Raw genomic sequence first — 25,843 nt, 5'->3', positions numbered from 1 at the left:
GACTTTTATCATGATGAATGACTGAGGGCGGTGAATCCCTGTACATTGCAAGGAATTCCTCTGCAGGGTCACCAATAGTATTTTAAGCTAATTATTCATCATGTATACTGCTAAACATTTGTTGGAAAATATTTACCCACTTAGCAAGGAAAGTAATATTAAAGGGATAGTTCGCCTCTTTTGACATGAAGCTGTATGACATCCCATACTAGCAATATTGTTTATGAACATTTTCTTACCCTCTGCTGCGTCCTGTGAGCCGAGTTCCGGCCTCATTTTGGTGTTGACGAAGGTAGTCCGGCTAGTTGGCTGGGGCCACAAAAATAAAGCGATTTGCTTCTCAAAACAATATGCGTTCAAAGGGGTATTACATTTGCATCACAAAATCGTTCTCCAGGAAACAGTCAGACCTCACAATCGCTTGGCGCTATTTTCTATCCCTTCGTAACACTCGTGCTGCCGCCTGCCGATAGCCGCACCTGTGCGGACCGAAGTGCAGACCGAGCAGTCCCCTGCTTCCGAGCAGTAAACACTGTGAAACAGGCGCGGCTGTCGACAGCAAAACGCTTTATTTTTTTAAAATATTTGTCCAAATTACTACTGTAACAAATTTAATTCTAATTCTTATTCTAATGTAATCTGCTGATCTTGTGCAAAATTAGAAATATTTCTACAACAAGAATGGAATGAATATGATTGTATATAATTGCTCCTGAAATGTTCAACAATATTTTGCAAAAATGCTTGACTTGCCCGATGACAAAGAAACAAAGAAACAAAAAAACAGTCCATTGTCATTACGACTTGAAAACCTGCTTTTAGTCAACTTGTCAAAAAAACCTTAAACATCATGTTGAACAAGACAAAACAGAAGCAACACAACTCAGATAAAACTGGTCAATTTCATTCTAAAACCATGTTGTATCACCACAAGTACATTTTGTAAGTATTTTGTATAATGTTTGCAACAGTTTAGTTTAATTGATGATTGTCCAACTTATATAAGTTTGATATTACATTTTCCTACTACGGATATTGTATGCAACATTACTGTCATATATTGTTCTTATAAATACCCAACTCATACAAGTTTCCTTTTGTTCAAATTTACTAAGGATTTGCTATTATATCTGCTTTACATGCAAGTTTCAGACAAAGGACATGCAAATGTTATAAGATGCATCTATATTTTTTCCATATGGGAAAGAGCACAGTATTAAAAAGATAAAACGCTGTTCTCTGATACGAGGCAAAAACCTGCATTCACCGACCCACTTTGAATGAGCCATTAATATCATCTTATCACTGCAGCTCCAACTAGAGAGAAGAAAACATGCTTTTATATCTTGATCTATGTTTCTGAGTAATTTTTCGTTTTGAATGATTCCTTGACCTTGGTATGAAAATGGAGACATTCTTAAGAAATCATTGGCTACAATAAATTTATATAAAAAAAACACTTTAACTTTGCTCAAATGTCTTATCGTTTTGATGTTGAAGTGATCTTCAACTTGAATGCCGTCGTTCTTGTTTCTCACTTTTACCAGGTGCAGAGTGGGGCTCTCGTCGCCGTCTCTTTGATCAGCCTCGCTGTGCAGGCTCCTCTGACTGATCAGTGTGCGGTGGCTTTCGGGATCCACTTGGTGGTGCTGTGGCTGTGTGGAAGAGAAGGCAGCTGGCTCTTTTTGTCTTATGTTAGGCAAAAACTGGGCACATTCTCAGGCGTCAAGACCGGACAAGTTGTGAATGGGGGAAAAAAAAGTGAAAAAGAATGTGTTATGTGTGATTTTACTGCTGAAAAATTTGATTTGATTTTAAGAAGTATTGTTAGGCAGAATAGATTCTTTTAGTGACAGATTATGCCAACGCATGTCGAGTTGGTACTTTTTTCCCCAGCAAACAGGTTTTTAGCTTTTGAAGATATTTTCTCTTTAATAAAGGAGGGATCTTTTCAGCACACATCCTGCTCACGACAAATCACTTCCTGTATGTTCATTTACTTGATAAGCTTTTTTTCCACTTGTTCTTGGGTGTGTTGGGTGTGTGTATGCCTCCAACAATTGGGGCTTTTAAGAATTCATTATGTACATACGCATACAGTAGTTGTAACGAGGTCACTACTGTTTCGACCAAAATAAAGGTCAATCAGTAGTTCCATTAACAATCAATCAAGAAACTCCACTGCGGCGTCCTCACGTAGCGTTCTATCTTTGCTAGGACAGAAATGGCTTGAAGCGTCCGAAAGGTGCCCACCAGGGTGCATAAACACTTGGCCTGACAGCCTGGCTATGCACTGCTTACCTCCCCTCTATTTATTTTATAGTGTGCATGTATCACTTTATGGCACCCATCTATCTGGTGAACCTTGAAAAGGCTGTTGAGACTCCGAATAAATCTGAGGGTGACGCTCTGACAGTCCCTGATCTGCCTGTCCGTGTTGCCTGAAATCTCTCTTGGTGATCGTAACTTTGCTCTCTCATGCATTCTGACACATTTCTCTTCGAAGCAGAGGCATGTGTTGTGTGTGTGTGTGTGTGTGTGTGTGTGTGTGTGTGTGTGTGTGTGTGTGTGTGTGTGCCATCAGATAAAGCAGCTCAGCTCTAATGTCACCTGTCAAGATGCAGGTGACAGAGAAATATACAGAAATATTGCTGCGTGATACAGCTCTTTTCTGAGTTTCGTCCCAACGTGAATGGCTGTGATCTGTGTGTTGCGATGAAGTTTGGCATACACACATGTTTGTGTGGGTAAAAGAGTATGTGAGTGTAATTAATGATGTGTTCCTCCTCTTCATAGGGTAATAGGATTTCCCCACCCCAGGCGGTAGAGGGAGTAGGAGGGGGGATAGTCTCTGCACATATGTATGTGAGAGAAAGGGAGATTGTGTGTTTGCTGCAGAGTCAGTGAATGGGAGCCCCATGAAGTGATGCCAATAGAGGACTTGTGTGTGTGTGTGTGTGTGTGTGTGTGTGTGTGTGTGTGTGTGTGATAGGGGGGATGGGGAACAAGCAAGTGATTTATAACAGCTACTTCAGGTCTCTGCTCTCTCCCACAGCAGCACCGCAAACACATCCATTACGAAAGCACTGATGTTAATGGGACTGTTGTGTCTGCGTGCGTGCAAGCACGTGCACGTGTGTGTGTGCACGTGCACGACTTAAAGGCTGCACAAGTGCAAGTGTGCACCTTTGTCCGCGTGTGTGAGGCTGATAACCAGATGCTACTGGGTGAAAAAAAGGTGAAGGTTACCAGGAGTGTTGGGTGGAGGTTTACTGGAGCACAAGTCCCTGTGCAAGTTTCCACGTGAGCGTGTGTGTGTTGGTGTGTCCATGTTCGGGTGTTAGTGCGGGCGTGTGTGCATGTGGGCATACGGCAGATTTGTTTTGGACTTTTATAGAGTAGGCTAATTTCAGTCCATTGCCGATTTTTCTGCGTGCTTGTGTGAGCGTGTCTTGCTCTGCTGCAGATACGCCGCTGAGGAGATGGAGTGATAAAAACCAGAATTGAGGAAAATACTCCTGGGAGTAAACAGAGGGAGCAAAGAAGAAATAAATAAAGCGGATGTAGAGCTTCTTGGTAATGGGGTGGTAGATGCTGGGGAACACACTCCAGTTTGTGTGTGTGTGAGAGAATATGTGTGTGTGTGTGAGAATATATACGTACACATATATATATATATATATATATATACACACACACACACACACACACACACACACACACACGGTGTCTGCCTGTCTCCGCTCACATTACCCTTTACATTAAAACCAGTCAGGGGGAAAATTACTGCAGACCTGGGCCACCGTCTGCCCACCTGGCCCCACAGAGAGAGGAGGGGATGTGGAGCCAGAGGAGGGGATAAAGAGGAGGATAAGGGGATTGAAGGGGTGGTGGATGGAGGGAGGGGGGTGGGGGGGGGGGGGGGGGGGGGGGGGGGGGGGTCAAGGGACCTGGAGAGGGATGAGGCTGCCCAAGGCACTGGTCTGAAGTCAGTTTAACGTGAGCAAGGATTTTCTATGCTGGGTCTGTGCCTGAAAGCTGTGAATCCACCACTGTTAGCAGGGCTGAAGGGGATGGAAGAGAGCTTTTAGTTCATGCTTTCTTCAGTAATGGAAGAAACATTTTGAACTTTTTACTCTGGCTAAAGTACAAGGATAAGTGCCGGTTTGGTTGCCGTGACAAATATCAAATTATTAATGTTGAAGCATGTCGATGTTTTGACTTCTGAAAATGAAACTATTCTTTGTAAAGTTTTATAAACAGGGATAAAGCTGAGGTGTCTTCTGGTGATTAATGGGAACAGAAGAAAAAAACAAAAAACATTTTCATGTTTTGGGTTTCTTTTATAATATTTTAATTTCGGTTGTGGATATTGGATCATTTGAACATTTACTTAAATTGAATCATATTTGAAGTCAAGAGAGAAAAATCAGCGCTTGTGACCCTGAGTGCACACTGTTTTATGTAATGCACAAAAAAAGGTGGGATCCAAACTGATTTATTTGTCAAACTGTTGAAGTAGAAATAGCATGAAATAGCAGGAAATTCTCAAGTTAATTAGAAGTACCAATAACTAAACTTAGAATGTGTAGAGGAGGTTTATAAGACATCAAGTAGCACAAATTGCAGATGAAAAAAAAAAGTGAAAGTTCTTTGGATATTACTTCTTCTAAATGAATGACAACAGAGTTGGAATATTGTAAAAAATGTGTTAAATGTTACACATTGGAGCTTTAAATCAGCAGTAATTAATATCATTTCCTCAAATATATATCAACAACATATTAAATCACTACATGTAAAGTGTAGAATGTCACAGGGCTTCATAGCCTTTTTAGCATCTTTTGTGACCTTTATGGTTTTTTGTGGTATGGCTTTAGTGTTTTGGTTCAGTTCCAGTGTTGTTTTTCAGCAGCAGGCAGCTGTTTCTTGTGAAAACCTCTCATAAACCCACCCCCCCCTCACTGCTTGTGCACGACACAACAGACGGACAATTTCGTAACAAGTTGGTTGAGAGCTCATAATGCAGCCTCACACCTGAATGTGAAATAGCTCCGTTACCACAATGCCAAATGGGGCAGTTTTACAATAAAGACTCAAAAATGTAAAAAAAAGAATTCACTTTCGAGGTTCAAATGCATTACGTGAAATTAACTAATGTGATATTGCAGAACTATTACGTGTTATACCACACCGCATACTGTCACAGCAGAGAATTGGGTTTAAACCCCATCCAAACCAACCTAATGACTTTTAAATTTTACTGTTCGATGTGTCTTTTGGTGTTATGGGAAAAAAGATTAAGCTCCAGATTGGCAGCACATCATCTGAACACTGCCCTGTACAAAACAACAAGCAAAGTAAAACATTCCAATCCTACAATTTCTGTGCCTCTATTGGGACACTACTATGTTCGGACTTATGGACAAACACACCAATGGTGCGTTTTCTTTCGAGACTGGGCTGGAGCTGGATATTTCCCTCAGGAATGGAGATGAAGCGCAGATACAAAGCAAAGAGAGGAGTCAATATTCAGCTTAGATTCACCAGAAAACATGACGCCGTGTGAATGTGAATGTTGTTTTGTGTCTTCTGCAAGCTGTGATCTGCAGCTGTTTGTTCACTTTCTGAACTGATCAAATGTTTTTGTCCTCAGCTCGTTATGCGGCACTTCAAGAATTTAGTCAAATAATCCAAATTAAATGTCTTCAGTTGTTATATGTAAAAATTACAGGAGCAAAATCCTCCAAAAAAGACAGTGCCTCATCCCAAGATTCTGAGGGAAATGAGCCTTATTTGCCCAAATTTCTTTTTTTTTTTTAAGAGATTCTTGTTTTGTGAATTTGACTCAGTAGTATTTGTACAAACCAAACTGCACCGCACCGGAAACAGGCTAATGTACAAAAAATAGAAATCTTAAAAAATGAAAACAAACAATCCTCATTTCTGTATGGAACAGATATTTATCAAGAAGGATGTGCTAGATAAGTGTATTTTCTAAAATACACAAAAACTAAGAAGTTTTTAGCCCATGAATGAGTCTCTAAATACTGATTCAAATCAATTTCAACAGAGTCATGTTATAGCCCATTTACCTTTAGTAAAATTTGCTCAATCTAAGAGTAGTGCTCAGCATTTATGTGTTACAGCTGGTTGATAAGGACCTATCTAAATGACCTCCCACCGTATTGGGTGGTTAGTTTTATAGTAATGCATCATGTTTTACAAGCTTATTATCTTTTTTCTTAAAAGCTTAATTAGCAATGTAAATGTTAAATAGATTACAGTTAAGTAAATTGTGCAATATTTCCTCTGAAACAAATTGCAAACGCTGAAGAAAAGTGCAGCTCTCTTAAAAATCAGTGTTCCACACAACAGTACTCATTTACTTCCGAACAACTGATGAAAACAGAGGATAAGCAATGTTATGATACTGAGCAAGAAAGAAAAAAAAAACAGATCTTCTAGTTGTAAGAGAGGTTTTATTACCAGTGCTATTTACATAGAAATTATACAGAGTTGTCCCTTTCGACCTTTTAAATCCACGCGCACATGAGCAAGCATTCACACACAAGCACCCACACATTCACACGTTTGTATCCAAGAATATCTGGGTACGTTAGAGATAAGACACATTCTTTCTAGATCTTGTACAATGTCCAAAGGAAACACAAATCCTCTCAAAAACAATATTTCAATTAGAGCTAACTCACTGTGGACAAACAGCGTCACAAGTGTAAGGTATGCTTTGTGTAAGACGTGTTGTGTGAGATGAGACGGCGCTGAAAGAGTTGAAATGTTGGGAATGATGAGATGTGAACTGTTTAATTTCTCTCCACAAAGGCTGACTTTTCAAACAGCACCCCTGACGATGCTTGGCCCTGAACTGTTTGTAAAGAGGAAAGAAAAAATTCACAGAATTTGTCCTCTGACATACAAGATGTTCATGAGCGCACAGCCGGACTCTGCTGCTCTGAGCCTGATTTGAATCCTGTGCGCTTTAAAAAACGTGGCCACTAGATGGCAATGAGTGCCTCAGAGCAGGCAGTGGTAATGTCACAGATGTTGTCTGCCCCCTCTTTTGTTTTCCGTCTTTAGAAGAAGGAGACCTCAGCTGTTGAAGGACATTCTCCATTATGGGTTCAATGTTCTTTTGAAAATAATTTCCATTAAAACATGTTTTTTTTTAAAGGGACAGTGACAAAAGGAAGGTCAGGTGAAGCAGTGAACGGAGCAGAACTATCAGGGCTGCCTCGATGGGTGTGAGATACGTGTGTGTGTGTGTGTGTGTGCGCGTGTGTGGGAGGGTACAAGTGTCGGTATAATTGTATTCGGCTTTTGAATAATGGTATAGACATCCTTCTTTCAAGCAATGATCAAGAACTCTTTTTTTGTGCAATAAGGGAGCTGGGATGTGTGCAAGGAAAAGTCAGTGTGTGTATGTCAAACGGCAGCATTTGATTTGACATATTGTCCTACATGAGACAATGTTTAAAAGGAGATTAAACACACACTGCCTGAACTGCAACAGAATATATGAATATTAAAGCATGTGTCCAAAACCTTTTTTTGAGTGGAAACTTAGCAATAACTAGCAACAGAGTGAAAACAAATATTGCCCTTGAAGCAAATGTGGTGAGAAATTAAGAAAGCTAGACATGTCCCCTTTGGCGTTTCTCGCTAAGATGTTCTTAGAGCATTAGACGATACCTTTGTTAACATCAAGGGGAAGGCGAGAAGCATTTTGGCTGGATGAAATCTCTCTTTTTTTTCTTTTTTTCTTTTAGTTCTTTTTTCTGTCTCAAGTCCAGTAATCCAGCAGGGGATATGCCTTGGAGTCTCTCCCAGGCAGCAGTGTTACTTTTACCTGCGAGTTATCTCAACCTTGAATTCTGCGTCTATCAGTTTCTCAATTGTGAAAATCAGTCCATGATTTTAAAAAGTTCTCTGTAGAAATGTTAGCTATATTTTTCCCTCTCACAATGTATTTTTTTTATTTTTTTATTTCTTTATTCATCTCCTGAATTAGCTGGGCTAGTATTCAGCCCAGGAATGGTCCCTGTGTTTTGTCCTTTTACCAGGCGGTGGTTTCTCCCATCTCCTGGCCCTGGTGGGACATTGGAGCGCTGTAGCTGGAATTACTGGCCAAGGAGAAAGGAGGACTGGGTCCACCCCCGTATGCGTCCCCTGGGACAGGCTGGAGAGAACTCGGTAAGCCCGGCTCAGGACTTGGGGTTTCCGCGTGAGAGATCATGTCCGTGAACCTTTGGTCATCTGACGGGTGGTGGCCTGATCCCTCCATGGCTCCGGGCCCTGAGCCAAGGATGTAAGGGGACTCAGCTGGAGACTGAGCCTGTGAGGACGGAGGGCCATGGGGGAAGAAGTCATAGTTACTCCCTGGTCCATAATAGTCACCTTGGTATTCTGTGGAGGGAAAGAAAAAAAAAAAGACTTTAGATACATAAAACATTCACAGCTTCCCAGAGCAGTATGTGCAGTTTTACACACAGCTCCACCTCTATCTAAGTGGTGAAATTGATCATGTCCAATTTCCACCCAACCGGTCTCCAACAGCCTCATTTGAGTGTATAAACAACTCCACACCTCTCCACCTCAGTTCTCTCGCCTTTTACACAGTGCATTCATCTCCCGCTCTCATTCGGCTCGCAGCCATGCGTGCACCTCGATGGATTCCCCTGCTGAAACTTCTGGATTTGGATGAGAAATTCCAAAATGGGATTCCAGCCTCCCCTGCATCCCCTGCCAGGTCCTGTCGACTGTATCTCTCTGTCACGTCTGAGGCAGCTTCCAGCACCATCTCTCGCCTCTGCCTCACTGAGCTGTGCCTATTTTCTACACAGATCACTCCACTCTATTTTCAGCATTTAATCCAGCTGAGGCTGCAAATACTGTAAGCACTGAATAATCTGATTATTTCCTAATTAAACACATACTTGTATCTTTTCATCTTTAGACGTGTCTTTATAGCCTGAAAACGTACGGCGTTATAAACCAAACTCTCTCTAAGAATCGTTAGAGCCACTCTCCATGGTTTTGTCCACTTTGTGGCACTTTCAGCAGCTCCATCTTTTTCATTCATTTTTATTTCTACATCATTTTGCTGCTGTGTTTTTTATTTCCTTGTGCGCCATCAGTGTAGCTTACACATGTCAAATAAGATGTGGGAGATTTATTCCACCATCCTATTCCCATTTTTACATTGATACCAATGTTGCAGCGTCACAAGATAAGAAAGTATGTGTGCCAAAACACATTATGTCTGCTTATATGTGAGAAAATCATCAAGAAGTATGGTGGTGAAGACACAAATCTGTAACATGCATTAAATAAAGCTTTAATGGTCTGTAAATCAAACTTGCATGGTGTAAATTCAACTCAAAAACACAGATGTTGTCCATCATTGTGGCATTCTAGGTAAAGCCAGGGTATCAGCGAACATAAGATTAAGCCTCTGATGGCCATAAATGTCTGTGCAGAATTATTAACTAACAGTCGTGGTCTCTTTGAGTTTCAGTCAGCATCAAAGAGTCGGCTCGATCAATTAAACATCTCTTAAACTACATCCACTGCAACATTTTCAGGTCTAAAACTTTCTTCCTCTGCAGTATTTCTGTGAACTGTCTGAAATTCCTCAACATCCAGCTTTCTCCTGGCATTCACTTTAAACGACTGCAAGAAAGGCTGACACATTAATAACAGAATCCACTCAAAAAAAAAAATGTTGCTTTCGTGGAAAATCCTCCAAAACACATTTGGATTAGCACATTTTGTGGCTAACCTGTGACACTGACTGGCAGGTTTATGCCTTATTTGAGGCTCCAGCTAACATTTGATGTCTTCTGGTTTTTGTCTTCATTTCTAGCTCTGTTCAGAGATTTTGCTCCTCAAAAGGACCTCATGTTGCTGCTGGAACGTAACTTTTCAACACTGCTACCCCCTATGATACATTTTATTCACCTCATTAATTGCGAGATACACACAGTTATCTAAGACAGAGTTTACCTCAAAACCTTGTTGTTGTTTTTTTTCCTCTGGTTGAATAGTTTATTTTGCTTAGGAACCCTCCGACCTGAGTAAAATGACTCGGACATATCTTAGCAGTAGCCATGATAACAGCTGCTTGAATTCTCCTACTGCAAAGAAAAGGAGCTTCAAGATCTCCTTTAGCATAGGATACACCCAACCATCCTTGATAAAAAAAAAGGATAATTCTGCAATTTTCATAGCAACGCTTGATTACTTTTTTTTTTATCTAGCTGTGCTAACTGTGATTTGTGTGCATAAATATGAGGACAGGAGTCTGTTTTTAAGCAGCTTGTGACACCAATATTTTTCTTCACTTTTTTAAATTGTTCTTTACTGTTGACACCACCCTGATAATGAATAATGTTATATATATAATCTCATATAATATATATACGTTTTGTGAATATTTATAGATCCACTGTGGATTCATTGCTGCAGACCCACATCACAGCTTATTATAAGTGTAGTCGAATTCTCATTACATGGTTCAGAATGTTCCTACCATCTTGCCTTAACCCTGTGATGTTTTCCACTGAGGAAAAGTGCACAGGAAAAGACCAGATCATTTTTTTTTTTTTACTTTTTGACCTGACTGCTTGACAACTAAAGCAAAAACATAAAAAAAATACCTGAGCTGTTTGTATCATCTGCAAACTAACCTATGAATTCAAATCATCACTAAACAACCAGCAACTGAGCTTCCAAGCAAAACAATAACCAAACTATCAACACCATGCAACACCATATGTGTCTGATGAACGTGATGCTATAAAGCCAGAATACAGCTTGCTTAGCACAAAGACTGACAACAGCTCTGTCAAAAGATTAAAAAAAAAAAAAAAAAAATCCACCCATCAGAATCCCACAAGTAAATTTGTCTGTGTTTTTTTTTCCCATCTGTACATATCTGTGTTGTCCCAGTGGGGTTGCCAGGGAAGCAGAAGAGTCACTCCTCCTGGCCAACACCAAGATGTTTGTGATTTAGGTATCAATTCAGCAAAACAGATACAACAAAATAGAACTAACATGGCAAATAATGCGCTGTCATGGTGGAGGGCCAGGGGCACGTACTGTGAAGCAGGTTCAAGATATCCATGGTATCGTTTGGTGATCTGACTTAACTAACCCCAACAATGGAGATGCAGCACAACAACGCTGTATGCCAACCCAGGCTTATGGACTGCAGATACGTGCATGCTCGTGTGAAACAGGTGGAGTTAGCAGCAGTTGACCAATCTCAATCTATAATTCTAGCAGACTGAAAAGTAAAACAGCTGCTGCAGCCAAAGCGGGAACGAAAGATGACACACATGAAATAACCGAATGCTTGACGGCTGAGAATGGAAATTCATAAATTCATCAACTGATCAATAATCTCTGCCACCAATTGAAAGCACAAGTATGTGTGAAAGTTTTTAGTCTTATTCTGTCAGATTTAATAAGGCCAGATGAACAAACATAAAAGCGGTTCAAACCAGTCCGTCGACACTTTGTCAGCAATTTTTTATTAGTTTTTCAAACACTTTCTAAAATATATGTGGATATGAATAGAAGAATAGATGTCATTTAATCATACAGCATACTCAAAGGCATAGGAATCTTCTACATTTCAGTAATGATTTTGACGGGTAAAAGTAATTAATGTTGGATCCAAATCTTGACAAGTCAGCAGGAACAAGCTTTAGTGTAATCAGTCTCTGTTTTACGCGACATAAGCATTCCCTTTGACTGAGACATCCCCTATAAAGATGCTTCTGTGTGAAAGTCAAAAAGCATAGTCAGTGTTTGACTCCAGCCAGAGTCGAAGAGAGTCTCTCTCACTGTCCACGCACCAATGTCAATCTCTTTCTTTCTTTTTTTTTTAAGAGAAGTGATTGGTTGGGACGTAGTTTTTGTGTTGATCTCTTATCTCAGAAGAGAACCAGCTCCAGAGCAGGTTTCAGCATAAGTTGCTGTTGCGTGGTTTTACAAAGCATTTTTCTTCATTTCTGATTCAGGCACACCGACACACATGAATGACGGTGGTGGAGCTGCAATGTAAGCGGCTAGATTGACATCATGAGCAAACCAACCCTGCAATTAGTGAACAACTTACTATACCTCCAACCTGACACACCCAATGGCTACACAGCACCGACTAGAAACAGCAGTTGTAGGAATCCACTTGGAAAATGGCAGCCGTCTACCACCATCTATCGTGGGTTTGCTTCAACCAATTAGATCAACAGAGTGGAGCCAGTAAGTCAAATCAAACTCATGTTAAAGGAGAACAGTGAAAACACTGAGCACCAGATCTAGTATAACTGACACTCTAAGTATATCTGCTAAGGTTTTAGGGATCCACGATTGTTGACTGTTACATTTGAAAGCCATCTGTAGGGCACCAAAACAACACCTGTGAGTTTGGCAAGAATAATTCTCTTGACTTTGATCTCACAGGAATCCGGATGCCTCACAAGACAGCTCTGCCTCCTAAGTCAGTTATTTAACACAACTCTAGAGACAGTGAATGAATGTTAAATAAATCTTCGACCACCAAATGAGCTCTTACACTCAAAAACTGCTATATGGGCTTTCAAATCAGCCATAGTCTCACAGAAGTGGACAATAGTCGAGTTTCAATTCAGTAGCTAAACTAATCTAAAGCAATCTTTTGAAAATCTACACACAAAAAAAATATTAATAAGATGTGTTTCCATTGGATAGTTTTAAGCAAATGAACTAGGCTGCGTAGTGTTGCCAGAGGTTGGTAGTGCAAGCTATGTTGCAATTTGATGTAATTCAGTAGAGGAAGTAGATTCCCTACCTGAAAACAAACCTCGAGAAAGATTTTTAAACAAAAACAAAAAAAACAACAACAACTGCAGTGGACATCCAGAAAAGGAGAAAAAAATGGAGAGAGCTCTTCTTCTGTAATCATTTTGATATCTGGAAATATTTGGGATATTATATGATATCTTGGAAGACGCTGGTCAGTCACATGTTTTATGGTTCCTCGGCGAAGACCAGAAACAGTGAGTCATGTCATTAAAAACTTGGTCAATTGAAACACGATTAATAAAGTTGTTTCTAAATCCTCCAAAAGTGCATCAAGGCTTCCTCAAAATAAGAAAAAAAAAAGAAAACAAAGTGTAATCATTTGCTCAGGTTTTTCTATAAAGCCATAGTTCACTACAGACTACGTGTGCTCAGCGATGGTGTCATTTCAAGGCATTTAATGTTTAATATAATATTGCTTAAATGAAGTCCATCAGTTGTGTGCTGCTAATATGAAACTTGAAACACATTGTACTGGGAAAGTTTGTATATGTTAGTAAACTGTTCTAACACTTCAACAACTCCGAACTCTGAACATCCTATTTACTTCAGCTATGAAGAGTTTTGGTATTTTAGCTACAAGCTAGCTTTGTAGCTGAGGTCATGAGGGGCTCTAACAAATAGGAAGTTTGATCTGCATTTGGATCCAATTACTTTTCTTATTGCAGACGGTTAAATGCGAATGCTAAATCAACATATTTAAGGGTGAAAGACGGTTAAAAAAAAAAAGCATTTTTTGATGCAAATCTGGACATATTTTCACTTTTCACTATTTTTGAACATTCTTTATTTTTCCTTTTTTCACAGCTTGAGTTATGATCTATCAACACACTGATATCCTGCTCTCCACATGTTCCTACATGATGATGTTGACTTTTCAACAACCGGGGCGGCCGCAGCTTCCTCCTGTAGCTCAGGAGGAAGGGCAGTCGCCCACCAATCGGAAGGTCAGTGGTTCCCCGGGCAACATGTCGAAGTGTCCTTGGGCAAGACACTGAACACCACGTTGCCATCGGTGTATGAATTTGTGCATGAATGGTTAGAGAGCACGTAGTTGTGTACAGACTTAAGACGTGCAGTATGAGTGTGTGTGAATGTGGCGTGTAGTGTTAGAAGCGCTTAGAGTGTTCAGGTAGACTTGTACTATACAAGTACAGTCCATTTACCATTTTCACGCGTTCCAAGTGTTTACATGGGTTCAAACGCCCTTAAAAAGATTGGTGCTAATCCACAGACCTTTGGGAAGAAACCACTGATTCAATACCTGCCCTGCACAATCTTTTCAACAGTCATTGCACTTTTCTACTTCCCTACCACTACCATGCTCTGGTTAGAATTAATCTTCATGATTAGACAGTAAAAAATAAATATATATATATATAAATGTATATATATATATATATTAATATAAAATTTTTTAGATTCCTGCCTCTCGATTCCCACCATGTCACACAATTGCAAACCCTTTAGAAAACAACCATTTCACCATTTACAGCCATGGATTGTGACGCTGCAGGCATGTATGAATGCACACTTTTTTGTGAGGCTGGGGGCTGAAAATACTCACTGGGATATTCTCTTAAACTCTCCTTCGCGAAAGCACTCCAGATGTGGGCAGTTACTTTGCATTCATTAACAACAATTACAAACCTACAAAACTCTATAATTAGATTAAACCCATTCTGTTTCAGCAGCACCTTGAGCTGAGATCAGTGGCAGACTTTATCCCAGTGCCCCAGATGTTGCACGAGCATTTCTCCGCTCCCACCATATGTTCCTCTCACTGCCATTTGGTCTAAAGAGGGAGGATCAGGAACTAACGGGTTACATATCAAGAAATCTGTTGCCTGATTACAACAACTGTATGCATTCGCTGTCTCACGTGGCTTTTGTGTGGCTTTCTACCAAGGGAAACAAGAAGGGGTGGCATGACTTTCCCAAACATGCTAATTATTTGATCTCACAAGCAGACCCGTGCTAGTTTGGCCGACCTTGAGAATAAATAACAAGTTTGTCTTGTGGTCTGTTTATACTAGTGTGTGTGTGTCTGTGTGTGAGAAAGCGAGACGAGGGTGAGGGTCGAGGGGAGTGTTAGCTCTGCAAACTATAATTACACCCACACATGCAGACGCATCATACCACACACAGGCATTCCTCACTCTAAACAGCGGTAGAGGGACGCAGGGAGGAAGGGAGCTCAGATAAAGGCGAGCAAGCTGGTCTGTGCCGCTGCGGCACAAAAGGGTGTGAAAAGCAGCGCGCGAAGAAAGCAAGAGAGATGAGAGCGAGGGATGGAGGTTCTGTCCTCTGTTTTCCCCTCCCACTCCCTTCCTCGCAGCCTTGACAACTCCAGTTTATTGTATCCTCAATGCCAAGGCCCCTCAGGTAGATGTGCAGGAGCTGCATAGAGACCACAGCGCTCACAGTGTCCATCAAAAGCAAACCGCTGATATACATGACAGGTGCATCTGCTTTATTCCTGCAGTTCAGTTCAATGTAAGGCTGATGTGTTATCGTCCTGCTCACTTGCATTTGTCTCAAAAAAATCGTTTTATCTTAACACATAGCACAATTTTCTGTAAAATGGTCCTCAACAGCAATCTTTATCGATGGGATATCGTTTGAAGGCACTATTATACCACCTGGAGAAAACAGCATATCATTATATCTGTAATTTATTTTCACACGTGGAGAACAACAAACCAATTACACCTCATCTCTTGCATGAAAGCGTCGCTATTTAACCTTTTATTGTCCTCACGAAAGAAAGAAAAGCAATAAAATACATTTGAGCCATGGAAAAATGATGAAAATGAAAAAAATGATTGGTTGAGATGCTACTTCATAGTAAGAAATTAGAAAAACTCGTAGCACAAAATAAACAAGTGTCAGAGGTGGCATCTTCCTACACTAAGTTTTCCCCAACAGGAATAGTTTCTCAGTCTTAACGAGAATAAAATCTGAACCCTGATTAAAATTTTCTGCAACAGTTCCCAACTATGTAAGTATCCCATCTCCACTGACAGGGATATTTGAAGAGGATGCTAAAGAAGCTCACCCTCCACATTACAATTTAGCAGAGGCCAAGATGAAGCACCTACAGTGACATTCTGAATTAGAAATCTAATGCAGATTCTGCATTCAGAGAAAGACAGACCCACTATAAGAATAATATTATAAAAACCGGATAGCCCTTTATCACACACATCAAGATCTGTATACTGAATATAATCTCTCAAAGAGTTTTGTCTGCACTTAAATATTGCTGAAATTGGCAGCAAATGGGATACACCGTATCTGTCACAAGTAGCCATTGTGTGCTTTTTTTCTTGTTTTGTTTTCAGTCTTTTCTTGAATCGGTAATGTCACAGGCTTTATTATATGGGGGGGGGGGGGGGGGGGGACTATGCGAGTGGATAACTGGATAACAGCTGCAGTTGTTGTCTGTGTATTTTTGTATTTTGACCTTTTCGTAGATGAAAAATTTGCAGAAATAGATGCCAAATTAAATAAATTAACACTTCATAATGTGTGACCCAGGAACAATGTTACTTGCTTTAAAAGTGCAAGTTTGTGGTCAGTGAATGAACGCAACACCACAGACTCTACTGTGTGTTTTCACCACCTCTCAACCAGCCAGAAATATGATTTGAAATATTGCTGCCCTCGTGCATTGTTTCACAGAGCATTGACTGTCAAGGTTACAACAGAAAATTACACTCTGGTATGAAGCTGCAAACAGTTTGTAAAGAGAAAACATCTACAAAAAGCTTGTTTTTTTCCCCCAAACTTAAGCTGTCTGACATTTGTTATTGCAGTTTTTCTAACACTAATTATACCTCCGTTTTATTTCAAGCTCACTCTTCTTTTCTGACAGTGTTATCCTTTTTTACCTTAATAGTTTCTTGGTGACACTGCAGTCATATTTTGAGGAACAAATTAGCAACTGATTAGAAGGAGAACAATGTGCTTCATCTTGCACAGAATTTAATTGGCACGTGAAGGTTGATGGGTGATGGTTAAACTTACTACTTTTGAAGTTTTCCTTTCTTACAGTGAGAAGAAATTGAAAAAAATAAGATCAATTGTGTCTATTGAGCAAAAATGCAGGGCCCAAGTCAGCCACCATATTGTGTTTTTATAACTAGATTTCTTTACAAAATGTCAGACTAGTATATATTTAGTCCTATGTCATAAATTCTCATACGGTTGCTATCAAACACTGATATAAACTGGATCAGACTACAGAAGTCTTTTAATTTGTTCAAAGTTATATACGAATTGCCTGAATAATGCCCGTGGTTACAGTTAAATCAAGGTCTTATGTGATATAATTGAACAAAAGATGAGTAGCTTAAAGATATGTGACCACTAATATTCAAAATAAACTACACTGGGGTTACATCAGTAGCACTTATATAACCTTCATGTCTTCAATTGCAGTTTTGAACCCTTGAAATGATTGTGAGACAAGGACATGAGTTATGTTTGCTGAACATAAAAGTACGCTGTATAGCACATTAATATTACAAAAAGGCAACAGGCTAGGCAATATGTAATGTTCACTGACACAGCAGGAGCGTCTGCTAAATCTACATTAACACTGCATGTTTTGTCACAGAATTAATTCCTTACCTCCGTAGTAACCGTAAGCTCCAGGTCCTAAAATGTCTGCATCCTCCAGCCTGCCTCCTAGAGGCCTCATCCTCCTCGGGCCCCTAAAGAAGGCGTGACGTCGGGCCCCCAGAGCACTCAGCTGCTTCATTCGTCGTTCTTTGGATCTTCTGTTCTGAAACCAAACCTGAGACGAAGCAGAGAGCAGTGCCGATCAGGTTTAAGTTTTTGTCTCGACTCTGATCCTCATTTTATTTTATTTTTTTCAACAATCGCTGCTTTCTCTCTGCGACCACATCATGTGGCTGTTAGGCTCAGAAATCTAATCACAGCCACAGACAGATTTAGTTGCACAAAAACTGAATGAAGCGCAACAGGCTCAACACATCATTTCAGGCCGTTTCACTCATCTATCTCATTTTATGCTCTTTTGCAGAGTTAATGCACAAAACCTCATTTTACAGCAGCCTTGAAATTTAGTCAGTGAATCAAGTTTGTGGCTTCCTTTAAAGGCTTTCATTCAAGAGCTTCAAACTATTCTTTTTTTTTTTTTTTTAAATAGAAGTACTCGCTCCTGGCTTGCTGGAATCCGGATGCTCGACTACCTCGGCATCCATTCTCAGCTCACTGTTATTTGTGATTAACACTTGATTCATGTTCATTGCTATGTCAATTCTTGAATATTGGCTTTTAAATGGCTCAACCAGAAGAAGTTTTAAAGCGCCTGAAATGCAAAAAAAAAAAAAAAAAAAAAAACAAGTATTAGAATTTTTTGCTTTTCTAAGAGGATCTTTTTCCATTGCAATACCAAAATTAAATAGGCATGATCAAATAGGTATTTCCACATGGCCTTCTTGTATTTTGGTTGTGCAATGCTGTATCTGGAGAGCACAAAAGATCAAAGACAGAAATTAGAAAAAAAAAGACCAAAGATGAGGACAGAATGATTACCAGATAAAACGCTTTCTGCTGCACATTTCAATCATGGAAGTTTCAGTCATTTTCTTCTTACACAAATAAAATGAATAGCAAAGAAGCATAATAGTGCACCCATACACATCCCCATGCACCTCGCTGCAAGTTAAAATAAACGAATGAAGCTTTAAATGGGAATATGATTAAATAAACTTTCTTTGAAGAGGAACAAAGGGGGATTTTCAAATTTGAAAACTACACACCATATGGAGGAATGTCTTTGCATTGTAAGCACATAACGCATCGTGTTTCGCCTTTGCATCACTGCTGCATAATGATGTATGTTCGCACCATGCCAGGCTACACCAGAGGCAGAATCCCACTGTGCTGCAGATTAACAAAAACACACACACACACACACACACACACATACACACACACACACACAGAGGAAGAGAAAAAAAACCACCCAAAACCACTTAGGCTCTGCTCTCTGTGCTCCAGCGGCAAAGGCAACACCTGCTTATTGAGAACAATCGTCTAACTGTAGGGTACATTTTTATGGAAATGCTCTCGCTTCCCTTGAGAGAGCGTTGCTTAGGGATTACATACACATGGTGGAGAAGCAGCGTGGCTCACAGGGCTCCCCGCGTTGAGAGCTGTGGTATTTAACACACACTGAACGAGGAGGAAGATGACGAAACAGAGCCTCCATTTTGGCTCCGAGCAATACACAAGGAGGTGGAGGGAGGGAGGGAGGGACAGACAGACAGACAGACAGACAGACTGACTGACTGACTGACTGACTGACTTATTGACTGGTTTGCTGACTGATTGAATGGTTGGGCTCACTCACACGCACACACACAAACATGCCAAATTGCCTGCGGTGTATGATACAGACGAGGCCGTGGAGATGCAGTGGAAACAGGCTGCAAGTGAGTAAGAGCGGAGAGGTGGGAAAGGGGAGGGTGGTATGTAAATCTGTGAAATCAGCGATAATTACAGTGAGTGCACAAAAAGCCACATCACAGTTGGCAGAGATGGTGCTAATCATCCTGACACAGTCTGCACCCAGACACCCGACTCATGCGCGTGTTTGAGGATGAACAGGCACACAGGCAGCAGCGTGCACTTGTGTTATTTTGCACAACATGTTTGTGTCTTGTGCTCCTCTTAACAACGGCAAAAAAAAACAAAAAAAAAACAACCTTTCTCTAATTCTCATGGCTGTGCAATGTGCGTAAATTCCCCAATAAATGCTGCCTTTCAGTAAGCATATTCATCATTATCAAGGCCTCAATAAATTGGATTATTTTAAAGTCAAAGAATAAATTGATGCATTTACAGCTCAAGACAAATGGGGATGCAGTTTTATGAAAGTCTTTGGGAAGTCTGCATTAAATAAAAACCATCAAATGAGGTAAGAATGTGTCTTTTTAAAGGCTGTGATATATCTATTTTAGTTAATAAAAATAAAACCCCAGAATTCCACCGCTATGTGCAAATATAAAACTCATTTCAGGCTTCACATTGTCTCCAAATGTATGTGTCACTGCCATAATTATCATTAATATCTAAATAGGTCCATGATATGTAGGCCTAAAAGAAACATTTCAAATGCTGTGCAGCCTGTAAATTTGGATCTATACCCTGCTAATGGTCCACATCATGTTTTGACATTTCTCTTACAGATAATGAGGCTTTCAATTAGGTATCCTGCGCGTTTCAGTAAAATTAAAAGGTAATTTCACTGATTTATAATCCGTCATTTGTCTCTAATTTGTCTTTGTCTCGGAGGATCCTCCCCCATCTGCGCACAAAGAGTCCATAGCCTGTTTTAGTGCTTCAAAAACAAAAACAAACTTTTTTTTTTCTTTTTGGAAACACCCGCTCCTACCTGGATGACTCGCATGTTAAGTCCCGTTTCCTGGGCCAGCTGTTCTCGGATGTGCCGGGTCGGTTTCGGCGTGGCGACAAACGCCGCCTTTAACGTTTCCAGCTGCTTGGCCTTGATGGTGGTCCGAGGCCCCCGCCTTTTGGCCCCAGAGTTCTGCTCCTCGTTCTCAATATTGTTCGTTTCCTTATCTGAGGACGTTGAATTGTCCGTCTCTTTTATGTCGTCCTGTATTGGGTCCGGCAGATCCGGCGATAAACTCCTATCTGTACACGACGACACTGGGGACCAGGAAGGGAAAAACAAACAAGAAGGAAGGTCACGATCCGAAATGTCAAGGAGGAAGAGAGGGAGGGGGCTGTTTTAATTAGGCCGGGAGATGCAACACTTTACAGAGCGTCAAAAATGCGCGATTGAAAAATTAAATATGAAAAAAAGAGACACTTGGTTGAGAGTTTTCCGCTTATTTTTTCGACCAAGATCTGTTTTTGAGCTCCTTCCTTTTGCTTTCAAACATATTTCACTTTTTTTAGTTTGTTCATTTTTATTGTACAGTCTGGAATAGCCAAAAAAATGTTCAAAAATGAGCAAATATTTTATCACTAAAAAAGACAAAGATCACCACCTGGTTAGAAATAGACGGCTATAAATGCACAGGTGTGATTTTCACATGTAAATTAAGCTAAGACAAGGGAGCGCGCATGGCACCTTTGGCACACGGGGTGTGGAGTGTGGCTGCTGTCCTGAGTTTTTTCTAAAGATGAACAGGCAGCGGGAAAGAGGAGCAGCACACACGCCAGACTGACATTCATCCCCTGTGGACCCGGCGCACAATAACAGAAAGCTATTGTTCTGTGGAGGTAAATATTGAAACAATTCAACCAACAAGGTTGTTTGGAAATGCTCTCCAAGGACTACTGAAAACGCTCCACAAAAACCAAACACTGGAGCACTTAAAACCGTCCTCCCCGTTTTGGTCATGCGCTTTAGAAGCCTGATTGCGGTTTTATTCATCAGAAACGTAGCTTAATAATGACCATCTACACATTTGGTTAATATCAGACCAGTAACGTGGTCTTAAAGAAGGAAAATGTTTCTAATGGAAAATACGCACAGGCCTTTTTGACGCTTTGCTCACCTGAGTTGAGGTTGACTTCCTTAATGGCCCCGGAGCTCACGTAATCTTCTTTGCACACAAACTTGTTTTCGTCTATCACGTAGAGCTCCTCTCCCGTGGACAGCTGCTTGTTACACACCATGCAGGTGAAGCAGTTCAGATGGAACACCTTGCTGCGGGCTTTGCGGACCAAGTCGTTTGGAGAGATTCCCTGCAGACACCCCGCGCATTTTGTGCCAAACCGCCTGGATAAAAAAACGAAAAGAAATAAGTCAGATTTCTTTTTCTTTTTCTTTTTTTTGTTCTTAAGCAAAAGCGAGATGGGATCATGATAGCTGCAGTGTTTTTTGGGTTAGTTCGGAATAACACCCCTTATTTAATCAAGATCTGCATTGTCTTCGGCTTTTAGGTCCATGTTTACTGTACTTTTTTGTTGTAATATATATATTACAACATGAAAGTACAGATGTTGATAAAGGGTCTAATATATATGTATATATATTAGACCCTTTATCAACATCTATATGAATGTTAATAAAAGTTTATAAAAGATAACAATAAACAGGCCGAGCACCAATTCCAGTTTCGCACCAACACCCAAAATAAAATAAAATAAGATCAAATATTTATATGAATTGATTTTATTTATAATATTTAATAATAAATACATCATTAATACAGTTAAACTACCAAAATAATGGGAGAAACAAAAGTGTGTCTTCTTCCTTTGTCTGACTGGAAGTGTTAATACTGTCGGTGGGAGCACTTAAATAAAAAGAAACATAATTTTGATGGCGGCGCTCTGACAATAACCCCACGCAAAACGTATTAGTGACAATCAACACATTGTAGCCACGGATATATTATAGGATTAAGCGGAGCAGGAGCATCTTAGCGTGAAAATCTTCCCTTAATCCATATTCACCCGCTTAAATACTGGGAAGACTCATCAGTTTGATACACAAATAGCCCAAATAAATTGAGCAGAAGTCTCCTCCTGATTTGACAGGATGAACCAGTGAAAAGTGTAGAGACAGAGGAGGAGGTGGGGGTCTTCTTTTTTTTTTTTTTTAAATTTGCGATTAAACGAGTGGGAGATTTGACTGGAATTTGCAGTTATTTATCACCTGTGTTGTTATAAAGATCTTCAGCCAATGTGTGGAGTTCACACCGTACCTGTGTTTTCACTCGGCCTTTCGGATGGGGGTGTGGGGGGGGGGGTGGTCTTAAGCCTTTGGGTGAGAGCAAGCACTCTTTTTGCGGAGCATTGTTTTTACACTAATGTAGGCTTGTCTCCCCATTTGCAACGGTATCGCTTCACTATCTGCCTTTCACATGCACGGACAAGCCTCCCCCAGCGAAAGGGCACAACTCTACTTACACAACAAATGGACACATTAGGGTGATTACTGTTTCGCCTGACTAATGGCTGGCCATTTAAATCCACCGCTTGATGGGACCTGCGGTAATATGATGGCCAAGGCCGCGCGAGGCCAATAACAGCCCGTCCCAACAAAGGCTGACACGTCTTACATGTCATTAGACAATTTGGGAGAATATTACGCACACGCACAAATGAAAATGATGCTAAGAGAGTGCGGGCGGGACAAACAAGGGCTTCACCTATATCTCAATTATCTGCAACACTTTTTGGGTACTGTGAAACGGTTAATGGGTGTTTGAAAACTGTTGACTGGAGCTGGAAATAAATTAAAAATAATATGTTAAACGTCGAAAACGCGTGGATATAGACTCATGTTAAATATCTGATGTCATTTTTTTTTTAACGTAGTGACCCCAAAAGGCCAGACAGCCCATACAGCCGCTGTATCTAAAACAGACGAACTAAAATACTGATTTTTAAAAATTGTAAGAAGATAAAGTATCAGACATATTTCGATATCTATTTTACATTTTTCAAGTCAGTGACGGCTTGTTTTGTTTCAACCTGTGACCTGACCCCTGCACGCTGATTCTGAATGTTGTTGTTTTTTTTAGATTTGTACGTTTTTAAAAAAATCCATTCTAGCACAGAAATGGTCCTCTTAAATTGAGCCATCACGGCGCATTTTGCTCTAAACACTGAAATCAGAGCAAAATTTGGAAGAGCTGTGACTCCAGACTCTGTTACCTGAAAAAGTCCATTTTGCAATAGAGCTTTCCGTCCCGGGAGAAGCACTTCTCGGTGAGATTGCAGTTGCACTCGCAGCACTGGACGCACTTGGCGTGCCAGGCTCTGTCCAGCACGTTGAGGAGGAAGCGGTCCAGGATGGGCCGTTCGCACCCGGCACAGTGGACCATCATGCTGCCGGCCTGCAGGACGCCGAGTGCCGACCTTCCCACACGGACTGCGCTGCTCGGACTGGGGCAACCCGGGTCTACGCGGAACAACGTCTTGGCTCCGGGATGTGTGCTTTCAGGCGAAAACTGGAGGTCCCTCTGGCTCAAAGGTAGCTGAGTGACAATCCCCGGGTACCGTTATAGTCCTGGTCCTGTTTGGATGCCGTCCTGCTTGTCACAATCCACAATCCAGAGGAGAGGAGGAGAGATTTCAGCTGCGCCAGCTGATGGACTGCGTAATGGGCAAACCAGCCATCTTTTCTCTCAAACACACTGTTAAAATATCATCATTCAGACGTTTTTATTTCAAATTATTCCTCCCTCGCTTGTGCTTTGTTTTGAGTCCAGTAATTTCCTTCGGGCTCACCTCACGTTGCTACTTTCAAATCACTGTGCCTGGGTTATCACGAGGTTTTGCCAGCGCGGAGCGCATCCTGAGCTCAGATTGGATGATGCCCTTGTTAATTCCCGTTCCAGATGAGCCAATCAGAGCGCAGTTGTTATGGTTACACGTTTATAGCTGTAGCCTCCAAGCAGGACCCGAAGCACAGAAATACCTGGGCCGTGGATACGGGGAGTTTTAGTGACGCTGAGAGAGGCCAGTGCGTGTGTGGAGGGTTTCACCCGCGGGTCATGGAGACACCACTGACTTTATAAAGGGAGAGGATGTCCTGCAGGTTAGACTGTGGCACTCAGGCTCCTTTTGGGAAATTTTATAGTTCCTTAAATGTGATAATGCTTTTTTTCTTAAAAAAAAAAAGTAATTTTGCTGAAATTCCTGTTCAACAGCGCTGCCACTGAAACGTATCTAAATAAATGTCCTGGGAGCCGAACGTGGCTAACACAACCTCACAATGGCCTTGTGACAAAACCCTCGTGCATCACCGTGGCTGTGCAGGGCGAGGAGGAGGGGCGCGAGGGCCTTTTCTCATGCAGAAAGCTATTTACAGGGAAATGCGATGGATTAGCTGGAGCTCATCAATAGGGAGAGACTGGTCACCCGGCGCTTTAACAGAGTGGCCCCCAATCGAAGGGAATTTCAATATTTACCAACAGCCTCGTTTTGTTAGTTGCAGTTAAGCAAACATGCAACGCGCTAATTCGTGTTAGTGGATGAGAGACAGCTTTAAGCTTTACCCTCCGCGTTAATGGGGATTCATTTGAATGACTTTAGGTGTGAATTTTGACTCATTTTACCCGATTTAGGTCACTGAAGATAATATTTAGAGAAGAACAAATAAACAACAGAGGTGTTAGTTCTCGCAGATGAAAATAAGTCTGACTATAGATATTTCTCTTCTTTGAAAAGCCAACTATTCGTTCTCGTTTCAAACAAACTTTCAGTACTAATGATAACTCAGTGCCACTTATCAGGTGGATGATATTAAAATGTGTTATCATTATTATTTTTTGTTTGTTTACATTTACATAATCTCAACACAAAAGGCAACAACTTCAGAAATATTTCGACATACGTCCATATTTTTCTTCTCTTAAAGAGAACTACTTTCCGTTTTTCCACCGGGTGTCATTGTCATTGTATTGAGATCACATCCCTGAAACAAAGTGTAGATTCATCCTACTCATAGCCACGGTTTAACCTGTCTATTTCAGGTCTTTGTAGAAACAAGGCCAAATGAGTTCCCCCAATTATTAGCGTTCCAAAGGCAGAAACCTTTAGCCTGTGGAATGAATGAGAAACAAAAAATGGGGGGGGGGGGGGGGGGGGGCGTGTGGGGGGGGGCATGTGAGGCAAATGCATCCGCCTCTGTGAATGTAGCTACATTGCATTGTGTGATGAAATAAAAAGTCCTGTTTGCTTCGGCTTTGTTCTGCTCTCCTGTGCACACCGAGCGCCACCCTCAGAGCAGGAACCTCACCTGTGGAGAAGAATGAGGGGAGCTGTCCGTGGTACTGAAAGCAGGGAGCACCAAGGACAGCAACAGGCTTTCTTCTTTTCACTGGGAATCTTATCACATTCAGCTCATACTGTTTTCTGAAAAAAAAAACAAAAAAAAAAACACGTGCCTGGTGTATTACATGGAGTCTGGTGTATTTCCGTAATGAAATCGGCCAAGTTGACTTTAAGTGAATGA

The 25,843-nt window shown here is 40.9% G+C and overlaps 1 protein-coding gene across 1 annotated transcript; it reads right to left on the bottom strand.

The window, feature by feature from the left end:
• Positions 1-6,462: 6,462 nt before the first annotated feature.
• lhx5 (LIM homeobox 5) lies at positions 6,463-24,234 on the bottom strand. The gene is made up of 5 exons (XM_075456418.1): positions 23,539-24,234; positions 21,429-21,652; positions 20,294-20,571; positions 17,500-17,665; positions 6,463-8,424 (listed from the first exon to the last, which is right to left on the bottom strand). The coding sequence occupies exons 1-5, from the start codon at positions 23,709-23,711 to the stop codon at positions 8,075-8,077; spliced, it is 1,191 nt and encodes a 396-aa protein (XP_075312533.1). The 5' UTR covers positions 23,712-24,234; the 3' UTR covers positions 6,463-8,074.
• Positions 24,235-25,843: the final 1,609 nt, after the last annotated feature.

This window comes from Odontesthes bonariensis, chromosome 22 (assembly GCF_027942865.1).
Source record: "Odontesthes bonariensis isolate fOdoBon6 chromosome 22, fOdoBon6.hap1, whole genome shotgun sequence".
NCBI lineage: Eukaryota > Metazoa > Chordata > Actinopteri > Atheriniformes > Atherinopsidae > Odontesthes > Odontesthes bonariensis.
This window is presented reverse-complemented; position numbering and strand designations above follow the sequence as displayed.

What these genes read in the sequence shown, in the direction of transcription:
- lhx5 (XM_075456418.1), bottom strand. Translation starts at nt 23,711, where the DNA reads ATGATGGTCCACTGTGCCGGGTGCGAACGGCCCATCCTGGACCGCTTC. An exon ending in GGAAGTCAACCTCAACTCAG is followed by an intron (nt 20,572 to 21,428) that starts GTGAGCAAAGCG and finishes CCTGGTCCCCAG; the next exon opens with TGTCGTCGTGTACAGATAGG. An exon ending in AGCTTACGGTTACTACGGAG is followed by an intron (nt 8,425 to 17,499) that starts GTAAGGAATTAA and finishes TTCCCTCCACAG; the next exon opens with AATACCAAGGTGACTATTAT.